This window comes from Oryzias latipes, chromosome 10 (genome assembly GCF_002234675.1).
Source record: "Oryzias latipes chromosome 10, ASM223467v1".
NCBI lineage: Eukaryota > Metazoa > Chordata > Actinopteri > Beloniformes > Adrianichthyidae > Oryzias > Oryzias latipes.
The window spans coordinates 29,377,569-29,388,561 of record NC_019868.2 but is presented as its reverse complement, the minus strand read 5'-3'; the positions used below and the strand labels follow the sequence as shown (position 1 = coordinate 29,388,561).

The 10,993-nt window shown below is 47.9% G+C and overlaps 1 protein-coding gene across 1 annotated transcript; it reads left to right on the top strand.

Moving 5' to 3' along the window:
* The first annotated feature begins 3,305 nt into the window (after positions 1-3,305).
* thoc3 (THO complex 3) lies at positions 3,306-5,271 on the top strand. The gene is made up of 6 exons (XM_004085920.4): positions 3,306-3,520; positions 4,042-4,198; positions 4,273-4,477; positions 4,555-4,716; positions 4,783-4,883; positions 4,968-5,271. The coding sequence occupies exons 1-6, from the start codon at positions 3,341-3,343 to the stop codon at positions 5,129-5,131; spliced, it is 969 nt and encodes a 322-aa protein (XP_004085968.3). The 5' UTR covers positions 3,306-3,340; the 3' UTR covers positions 5,132-5,271.
* The last annotated feature ends 5,722 nt before the right edge of the window (positions 5,272-10,993 follow it).

Below are 10,993 nucleotides of genomic sequence, written 5' to 3'. Positions count from 1 at the left end.
CCCCCATCCCAAAGCTGCTTGGTTGATCCAAATCTTTTCCACATTTCTGTTTTTCTCCGCTAAAAGGCGGTATTTTCTCCATTTTGAGCTTCTACCTGGTCGTCATGGAAACAGTCCTCAAACAACCTTCTGGGCTTTGAGGAAGAATCAGAAATAACCCAAACATCCGTCCACCAGGGGGGGCTAACGTGTCCGTCACTTGCAGGTTCCTGACAGCGTTTCTAGAACAGAAGCCAAACTTCAAGGAAATTCTTTGGTTTGATTGGATGAAAGGACGAGCGGCGGATGGGAAGCTCGTCTTCCTACATCCCCCCCCCCTTTGGGACGGCTCTGTATGCACCGCAGCATCAGCATGAACTCTGGGAATGACCCCCACTTTTCCTTCTGTGGAGTTTGGAGGAGGAGTCACAGACAGAGATCAGCCTGGTTTGCAACACGCTTCTTCCTCCTGAGCGTTAGCACGCAGCCTCCTCGCTCTGACGGAACCAAACCGGGTTCTCCCGGCAGCTGCTGAGGTTCTGGTTCTGTTGAAACAAACAGGACCGCATGATTTGACCCTTTAACTCCTGGAACATTGAGGAAGGTTTCCAAAAGCGTGGGAACTCCGTGTCAGTGGGGGGTTTCCTCTTTGATAAACCGGTGGCGAGCTGAAAGCTCCGGCGGCGGCGAGCTCGGCAAACAGCAGATGACGTGATGGAGAAATCAAAGCTTTTTTTAGAATCGAGATGCCTTCAGTGCTGTTAAAGTGCAGCCATGGGAGCAGAAAACAGCACGACCCCCCCCACCGTGTCGAACCCCCTCCTGCGTCCTCACGGCGGGACGCCGGTCCTTCCCAGGGTCCGGATCAAAGGCAGGTGTGATGCTTGGGGGGCCGATGGATCCTCAGGAACACTTTGAGGCCTTGATGAGGAGATGTGGGAGGGGCTTGTGTTTTCTCTCTACCTCCTGCTGTTCCGTCCCTCCCCAGGAGAAACGATGTCTTCCTACCCTCAAACAGCCCGTTGGCCTGTACGCACAGGTGCCGCGGACGCCACAACCTCCAGCTGTGCTTATAGGACCCAGACGGCGTCGGAGCCTTTCTGACGCCACCATGAAGCGTGGCAGCGGCGTGCGGTTCCTCTGTGACCGTTTTCTGCAACGTCAGCTGTTTTTGACATGAAAAGCCGAGTTTTATTCCTCTGAATCCTAAGATGAGAGTCTCATTCCAACCGCCGACTGTGTCTGAGAACTGGACGGAGTGGCCCCGCCTCCCTGGCATCCCAAACAGGAAGTGGCTCCAAGAAACCAGAATCCCACAGACTTCTACAGAGAAATAAACAACTGTTCCTCAAGTTATAAACGGACCAATCAGATGCCTCAAAAGCAGGAGGCGGTCTCACATGGATTGTTCAAAGCGTTTGATTGACAGATCCTCCAGAGCTCACTTTCAGTGGAAGGGGTGTGGCCCTCTCAAATCCTTACTACTGATTGGCCAGAGTTGTTGCTATGGAAATGTTGACTCTGACCAATCACTGCTTACTGACAATTCCAACATGGCGACGGCCGCATCCTGAAAAAAATGGCGTCCGCATTGACTTCATTTGGTTGGAGCCAGACTAAACCATTTTCTAGGAATGACGTAAACTCAGTCCAGTTCTCAGATGCAGTCAGTGGTTCCGTCTCCTGCAAGGAGCCTTCGCTAACTGCTAACATTCTTAGCTAGCAGTTAAAGGTCAGTCGCTCGCAAATCTAACTGAGGTGCAACACTTTAGTCCACTTTAGCGAGCTAGCACCTGCTTTAAGCTAACAAAGATCATTTTTTTCACACATTTTGTGAAAAATAATGGGGGAAAAAACCAATATATATTTTCTCGCCGTGCTAAAGCAGATCCTAGCTGTGAGCTAAAGTGCGCCGTTCCGTCCGGGTCTGACCCGAACACAAGTGCTTCTCTGTAAGTCCAAATATTCGTCATCAAGCCTTAGCTCACTGCTTACCATCCAGACTTGCTGCTATTGGGCAGCGCTAGCATGTAGCATCAACCGGTTTGGCTATGCAGGACATGAAGAAGCTGCAGCTGATGCAGCTCTGCTGAGGACCTCCAACAGTTCAGTCTGGGATGTCCGTAACTATGGCAACAAAAACCTGGAACAAAAATGCTGGTGTGTTTCTGACTGAAACGTAGCAAAAGCCAAAACGTTTGACCGTAGATTCAAACACGATCCTGAAGTCAGGACAGGAAGTTCGGCTCTTACTGAGATCTGGGAAACGACCGAGTTAGAGGCACAGAAATATGCAAATAGATCCACATTTTTTGGGTGGAATGACACACAGCTCCCATTTTGCATGAATGTTGTCTACATTTTCTGCTGAATTTGAGCAAACATGGTCCTGCTAATGTTTCACAAGAGTCGGCTCCATTATGGCTAACGATCGACCTTCATGCAGACGTGAGGGACGATTGTCTCACGTCAGTCACCATGAGTTTCCATGAGGTTCCAGACCCAAACCAGACGAGAAGAATTTGACCCTAGAAGCTGCTGGAAAACCTCAGTCAGAGTGAGATCACCTGTGCAGGTAAAACCCTGCAGCTTTGACCCGCCCCCCCCCCCCCCCCCCCCCCCCCCCCCCCCCCTCTGATGGGGGAATTGAACCCTCACACTGATTTTCTGCATCCAGTTTCCATGTTTTTAAACCGGAATTTTCACACCTGAAATAAACTGCAGTTCAGATCAAACCAAACAGTCTTTGTCTTTTTCATTGGTGAATTATTAGCAGAAGTAAGTAATGAAGTCACTTTTTAAAACACGTCTACATTTTACAGATTATTTTACGGTCTGCCTTATTTGTTTGTACTAAATAAAAGCACATATCATATGAAGTATTAGTTATTTTTGACCTGATGATGTCAGCACCACCTTTGCAATTTTCTTTCATCTCTGGAATCTAAAATCAGGGAAAAGAAAAATCCTGTCAGTGACACAAAAAGTGTTTTATTTGAAGAATACTGTCATTTCTTTGTGACACTTTAGTTCCAAAATGCTCCAAAAATATGAGAATATGTCTATGTTTAATGCCTGTAAAGATAAGATTAATTATCTTAAATAATAAATATTTTATCTTTATTTATTTATTATCAATGGGGAAATTATCTGGATCATCTGGTTTTTCTATTTTCAAAAGTCTTTTCCCATAATTCCAGTTGATCCAAGAATTTCCCAAAAAGTAACAATAGTTCAAAGATCTGTCTTCAGTAACGCGTCAACTCACTGGTCGATGAGTAAACTGCACGCGCGGTCCTCCGGCCAGCAGGGGGCCCTCGCGCTCTCCTCTAAAAACCATACGTCACACAGTGGGACCAAGATGGCGTCGCAGTACTATCAGGAGATGCAGGAGAGCTTCAGAAATAACAGCAAAAGTCGGGAGTTTCCGGCTCATTCGGCGAAAGTTCACTCGGTGGCGTGGAGCTGCGACGGCCGGAGGCTGGCGTCCGGGTCTTTCGACAAAACCGCGAGCGTTTTCGTCCTGGAAAAGGACCGCTTGGTGAGAAACCGGCTCGTTTTCTGCTAGCATGCTAGCTTTAGCACAAAGACAGACGCGCGTGCCAAACTCCTTGGAAGGTTATTTAAAAACAGAGAAGTGATGGATTCAGAGGAGAAGGCGGTGTTTTGTCACTGTGGATCGCCCTTAAAAAGTCAAAATAAAACTAAAGTAATAATAAAAACTATTAAAAAAAAAGAAGCAGCTGATGTTTCCAGCTGGGAGTTACTTGAAGGGGAAAATATTCACCTCAAGTCATGAAATGTTCCGTCAGCTTCTTTAATCCATCATCTTAGTTGATGCACATCTGAGGTTCTGAAGCTAGTGAGGTTCTGGGTTTGAATCCTGACTCTGAGTTTGCATCAGGAAGCTGAAGTCTTCCAACTTTCATGTTTCTGTGTTGGACAAAGACTTCAGCGGTGGAGGAGGAAGACCCACTGCAGCATAAATGTTAACTCATACCGTTTTAGAACGGTACTAAACGTTTAATGGCCACCAACCACTGAAGTGCGTCTTCTCCCCAGGTCAAGGACAACAACTACAGGGGTCACGGCGACAGCGTGGATCAGCTGTGCTGGCATCCCAACAACCCGGACCTGTTTGTTACGGCGTCCGGAGACAAAACCATCCGCATCTGGGACGTCCGCACCACCAAGTGCATCGCCACCGTAAACACAAAGGGTAACCGGGACGGATCTGAAGACCCGGAACGATGTCGAGGAACGTTTTAACGTCTGAACTGACTTTGTTTCCAGGTGAAAACATCAACATCTGCTGGAGTCCAGACGGCCAGACCATCGCCGTCGGGAACAAGGACGACGTGGTGACCTTCATCGACGCAAAGACGCACCGCTCCAGGGCGGAGGAGCAGTTCAAGTTCGAGGTGAACGAGATCTCCTGGAACAACGACAACGACATGTTCTTCCTGACCAACGGCAACGGCTGCATCAACATCCTGAGGTCAGAGCGCCACTGTCGCATGCCGACCCGCGCCCACCGGTCACATTGAAATAAAAACAGGTTCTGGTGCTGCGCAGTTACCCGGAGCTGAAGCCCATCCAGTCCATCAACGCTCACCCGTCCAACTGCATCTGCATCAAGTTCGACCCCACGGGGAAGTACTTCGCCACGGGAAGCGCCGACGCGCTGGTCAGCCTGTGGGACGTGGAGGAGCTGGTGTGCGTGCGCTGCTTCTCCAGGTGGGTTGAGCCGCCGAGGGTCCGGCGTTTGCTGCGAGCTTTGTTCGAGTCTCTGCTCTGCTGCAGGCTGGACTGGCCGGTGAGGACGCTGAGCTTCAGCCACGACGGCAAGATGTTGGCTTCAGCGTCGGAGGATCACTTCATCGACATCGCGGAGGTGGAAACGGGTCAGTAAACCTGCAGCCGCACAGGCGGTGAAGATCCCGCCCACTCGGCTGTCACTCAAAGCCCATCTCTCCTCCACCCTACAGGGGAGAAGCTGTGGGAGGTGCAGTGTGACTCCCCCACCTTCACCGTCGCCTGGCACCCAAAGAGACCCCTGCTGGCCTACGCCTGCGACGACAAGGAGGGCAAGTACGACAACAACCGCGAGGCGGGGACGGTCAAGCTCTTTGGCCTTCCCAACGACTCCTAAGGGGGGCTGCGGGCGCTCTGCAGTAACGTCCCGTCTCCAGCAGAGGGAGCTCCTCACTCACCCCCTTTTATTTTGTACTGTACAGCTGTAAAATACTTTTTTATAATAAAATCATTTTTAACCTGCAGAAAAACTTAAAACTGTTTCTGATTTTACATTGAGTTTAACTTATGCTTGAACTGAGCTGCAACTATCGGAATAAATATTTTAGTATTTGACTAAAATGATAAATTATAGAAATGTGTATCGGAGTAAGATGCTGGAGAAAATACTATAGATAGAAAAACAGTTCCTCCTGTGCTGGGACACTTCAGTTATACGTGTGGGTTGAATTTCACGGATTTGGTCCTTTATTTTGACCATAATTAACCCTTGTGCTATCTTAGATGACCCCCCCTCCCATTGACATGTTCTCCCTACCATGACAAAGGTGGATAAAGGTGGAAAGATTTCATGTAATCCATGGACACCAGTGAAGATCACAAATCATTGAAGAAAAAAGATTCAGAGCACTGTCGGTGGGTCTAGATCAGTGTTTTTCAACCTTTTCTGAGCCACGGCACACTTTAACCTTAAAAAAAATCCCGCGGCACACCAGCATCCAAAAATTTTAAAAAAGAAGGATAAACTCATAGTCTGTATTGATCTACAGCCCCTCCACAATCTCACATGCATTTTTGAGATAATTGTTGCAGAAAAAGCTGGAAACTGCAGCTGTTTTTTTTCTAAAAGATTCAATAAAAGTTAAGTTAGAAGATTTAAAAATAGTTTTAGGTGTGTTCGTTGGTTTCAAGACGTCTAACGACAGATCTCCTTGTGCGCTGTCCCTCTCACAACCCAATGCATCATGGGAGATGTAGTGCATAAAACGGCCGAAGATCGCTTTTCGGAGCTTCATTGTTTTGTTCACTTGTTCCACGGTCTGATACCGGATTCTGTGGAAAGCTACAGCGCAAAAGACGAGCTTTAGCTGGTATTTTTGTTAGAACTGAGCGACTTTACGAGCTAAATCGGGACAAGGAAGTGAAGACTTTAACCACTTCTGATTGGTCAGACTGATGACATGTGATTAAGCCCCTCAAGAATGATTGGTGGAGACAGTCAAAGGGACGGGACTTTTCCCAAATACAGCCGGAGCTGCAGCTGAATCGCGGTACGGTCATTCTTATCAAAATGTCTTTAATAAAATAAAATAAACGCAAAGAAAAAGTATTTTACGATCTTTTATATTCCTAACTCCTCAGTGTTTTATCAGGGCCTGTTTGGATGAACAGAGAGCTGATATCCTGGAGATGGGAAATGTTTTTAGATCAGTTAATGAGGGCAATTTTCCACGGCACACTTGACCATCTCCCACGGCACACTAGTGTGCCGCGGCACACTGTTTGAAAAACACTGGTCTAGACGACCCAATTCCCAACGTTAAAGTGCCTAGGATAGCACAAGGGTTAAGAGAGTAGGAAGTGATGATGATGATAAACTGCTAAGAAAACAAACTACTTCTTGCAGGTCAGAAACTAAGTTTTTTTTTTTTTAAACTTGTCCTGTCCAACAGCTAGGCAGGCAGATGAGAGCTGAGGGCCTCTTGTGTTGGACATATTTTGCTTTAACAAGAGGGGTTATTAATCTTCAGACAAACCAAAGGTATGTCTGAATAAACCCCTTTTGTAATTGAGGCCAAACTTTATTAATTTCAACCATGTTTGAAAATCTTTGGTGTTGGAAAGGACGGAAAAGGAAAGAAGGGAAGAAGAGGGAGGGATGTCAGAGGGGGGGGTGATAGTGGGAGGGGGGGGATAAGCCCATGAAGCAGCATAGAGCAGACAAGTTTACTGGTTGTTTATCGTTACGGTACGGTTCAAATGTAGTACAAAAAGGGCGGGGCCTGTCCACACACACACTCAAATGTCATCAACACACCTGCTAGCTGCAAAAATACCACATGTCAACATGTACATAAAACAGATAGTGTTCACACGCATACTTATGCCTTTAAACCAACTAGTGTGAGATATTTCATTCATTCAATCATGCAAACTATAAGTGCAAAGGTGAGCTAACACCTGTGCTCAAGTGAGTGTTTATGTTCTTCTAAAATGGATGGTGGAATGTGAAAAGAAGGAGGAGAAGCGCCCAGCCACCCCCACACCAAGACCCCCGCCGCAGCAGCAGCGGCAGCCGGAACCTCCCAACGCCACATGGCAGCAGGCAGGGGACAACCGCCCCCCGGGCGACCAAATCCGCCACCCAGGCCAGGACCAGCAGGACCGCCGCGAGGCCCCCAGAGCCAGAGAGCAGGGAAGCACGGGGGAAAGAGAGCGGCGCCCCAGCCCAACCAGGAGAGCAGCCCCCCCGCCGCACCGGAAGAGCCCAACGCAGGGCCCCACCCGAGAAGGACGCCCACAGCCCCAGACGAGCACCCCACCACCACCCAGGAGTTCCGGGCATCCCCCCGCCCCAACCCCAGGTACGAGTCAGGACCCCCCAAGGGAGACCCGCTCCGCGCTCCAGGCAGCCACCCACCCGGCCCAAGGGAGGAGCAAGGCAGGGGCCAGCCACCCCCACCCCGGAGGGGAGCACCCCGGGGAAAAAGGGGGGCCCACAAGGGGTGTTGTAAACATGGCCCGACCAGGCTCGGCCACTGTTGGAAGTTTGGCGGGGCCCAGCACCCAGGGGCAGGGACCCGAACCCACCCCAGGGACACTGACACCCCCGGCTCAGGTGTAATGTGAACCCCCACCCCCCCCCGAGCGCAGAGAGCACCGCCGGGCCCAGGAGACCGGCACCCAGGGGACACGGCAGCCGCCGCCAAGGGACCCGTACCCCCACCAGAGAAGGGGTAGGGGACAGATGGTCCTAGGTCCCACCTTCCTTGCAAAATGTGTGTATGTGTGTTTGTGGGGGTGTGTATATTTTGAGGGGGAGGGGGTGTGTGTACTAAGGGGGATGCAGTTAAAATTGGCGGGTAGGGCACTGAGGGGACATCTCCTGATTACTCACAGTGATGTCCCCTCACCCTCCCCACCAAGGGGCCCTAAATGTCTAAGGTGCGGTTAAATTGGCAGGTAGGGTGCCAGGAGGACATCTGCTGCTTGCTGGCAGTGATGTCCAAGCACCCCCCCTACCAAGGGCCCTACATGTCTAAGGTGCAAATAAAACCGAAAGAGGGGGGGCCCACTCCATACGGCAACCAGAGCAAGAGCAACCGGGGGCCCCAAGAGGGTTGTCCCGTCCCAGAGCCAGGGAAGGGCCGATCCCAGCCCCAGGTGTAGATGGTCAGCCCGCCCAGCGCCGCTGGGCCCCCCCCCCCCACCGAGCAGGGCCCCCCGCAACCCCCCCCCCCCCCAGCACAGGCAAAGGGACCCCCCCCCAGGCCAAGCCAGGCCACCACCACCCCCCCGCCCCCCCACACCCAAGCCCAGAGGACCACGCCCAGCCCCAGCCCGCCACACCCAGGCACCGGACCCGACCACCCGACCAACGGATCCCCCGCCAGGCACCGGAGGCCCAGACCCCCACCCCAAACCACAGCAGAAGGGCAAGGAGCAGCGACGACCAAGCCCCCCACCCCCTAAGTCATGGAGTCAGCCACGGGAGACCAGAGAGACTGAATTCTTTCAAAGTTACTTGAACTTTGGGCTGACGTTTTTTCCAAGCTGATATGATCAAACAGCAGATTTCTGTGTTGACTTATGTTTATATTTTTCTTGTTTTTCCAATTTATTAAAATAGTTTTTTTGGCAATACAAAGAGTTATGAAAATGATAGATGCTAATCCTTCTTCTATATCGATGGCACTCATGTCACCAAGCACACAAAGTGACGGTGAGGCAGTGATTGAAACCTTAAGCCAGACTGATAAATCGGCACATACCTGCTGCCAGAGAGCCTGGACAGGAGTGCAGAACCACAGTGCGTGCATGTAGCTGTCGGGTAGATTATTATCACAGTGCTCGCAAATGTCTGAGTTACTGAGACCCATCTTGAAAATCCTCTGTCCAGTGTAGTAAATTCTGTGAAGAGTTTTGAGATGGATTAGCTGCAAACTAAAACTACGTTTTTTTTATTAAATTAAATTATTTGCAGAAAGTGTTTTTCAATAGAAAATATAAGAGTGACTAAACATCAAATGGGATTCTTGTCGGATGTTTTGTTGAATCGTTTTAGTTAGAATTGCAGACTCGTCCTCTAAAGATGGAAGCCAGCGGCTGAGCGTGAAACAGGCGTGATGCCCGTCTGCCAGGTCTCTCTCCCATCCCTTCATCACGCCGTCACAGACGGTTTCAAAAAGTCTGGATCCATTTCTGCTGCGACTCGTTGCTCTTAAGTGAAGAAAATGACAGAATTTAGCCGACGATTAAGAGATCAAACACAGATTTACACAAATAATGAAAAAGTTTTGCTTCTATTTGTGTCAATTATTTCTTTGATGTTTATTGAGGTGGATTGTTTTTTTGGACGTTGTTGAACCTGCAGCCCTTGAGCGTCAAATCCTCATCCTAAAAACCAGGAATTTTCGCTAATTTTTGTTCTTCTGTTTTGATGCGACTGTGGAAGCAAATTACATCCAAATTTTCATGTATTTGGGGGAAAAAAAAAATACTGATGATTTTCCTTCTAATATTTTCAAGAACTACAAAAGCAAAGAACTACAAACCTCAACTGCTGATGGAAACTAGAAGCTGAAAAGCCTCAAAGTGTCACAGTCAGGATCCGTTTAGTTTCTGTCTTCATCACCATGTTTCCTGACTTCATCCACAAACATCACAGGACAAAACGTTGGACGTCGATCTATTGACCAGCATGAACCGTTTGTTTGTGTCTGTGTGATGCAGAAAGCCAGTTCCAGCCGGAGTTTAATGAGAAGCTGTCAATAAAGTACAGGAAAACAGCCATTTTCTCAGTAACTCTCCATCAATAATCTCTAAATCATCACAGGAAGTCGTTACAGACTTGTTCAAGTAAAATCACAGAGATCCCTACTATCTCTGTCTTTCAGTGAACCAGCATGTTCCAGTAATGAAACTCTTCCTTATCTCCTCGCTTTAGGACCACGGCTGCTTTTTTCAGCAAAATCTGTAAAGTAATCTCAATAATCAGATTACAGCGAGTTGACCACACCCACAACAGGAGCGTCCAGCAGGTCACTTTGCTGCAGAGAAGCTTCAAATAATTACTTCATTTTCTTCTTTATTCTGTTAATCCAGAACATTCTTCATTATTAACCAGTTTTTTAGGTACTAATTAAAATGCAGATGAAATCTGTAGCGCCCCCCCCCCCCTTCACCCACATCAATACTGCAGTTAAGTAGATTCAATTATTGACCCGAATTAAAACGATTGATTTTGTTGAAAAACGTTTTAACTCTCCTAAAAAAGAAAAAAAAAGGAAATAATTTCTTCATAGAAATAAAAAATAAATAAAGTTTATTTTTACAAAAATATTTTATTTTAGTTCAAGGACAAATGTGACTGTGAACAGATCAATCTTGCTATTAGCAAATAATTAGCAGGAAGAAATTAAACAAAGTCCAAAAATTAAAGAAAGACAAATATTGAAATATTAATCTCTGGACAAGTTAAATGGTGGGAAAGTAAAATATCTGAAAAAACACCTGACGCTTCACTGACAGGTGAAACTGATTGATAATTAATGCCATTCCCTTCACATTTTCATGACAAATGTTCTGACCAAAAGGACTAAAATGGTTAAATAAAACATAAATGACTAAACGACTGAGGCGGTGAGAACTCCATTCTGAACTGACCTAAAGTGGGAATTGTTGCATTGGAATCATTTTTCCAGATGAATGTTGGCTGAAGTTCTGACCTCGTATAGAGCACATTATTTTGAAGGATCAG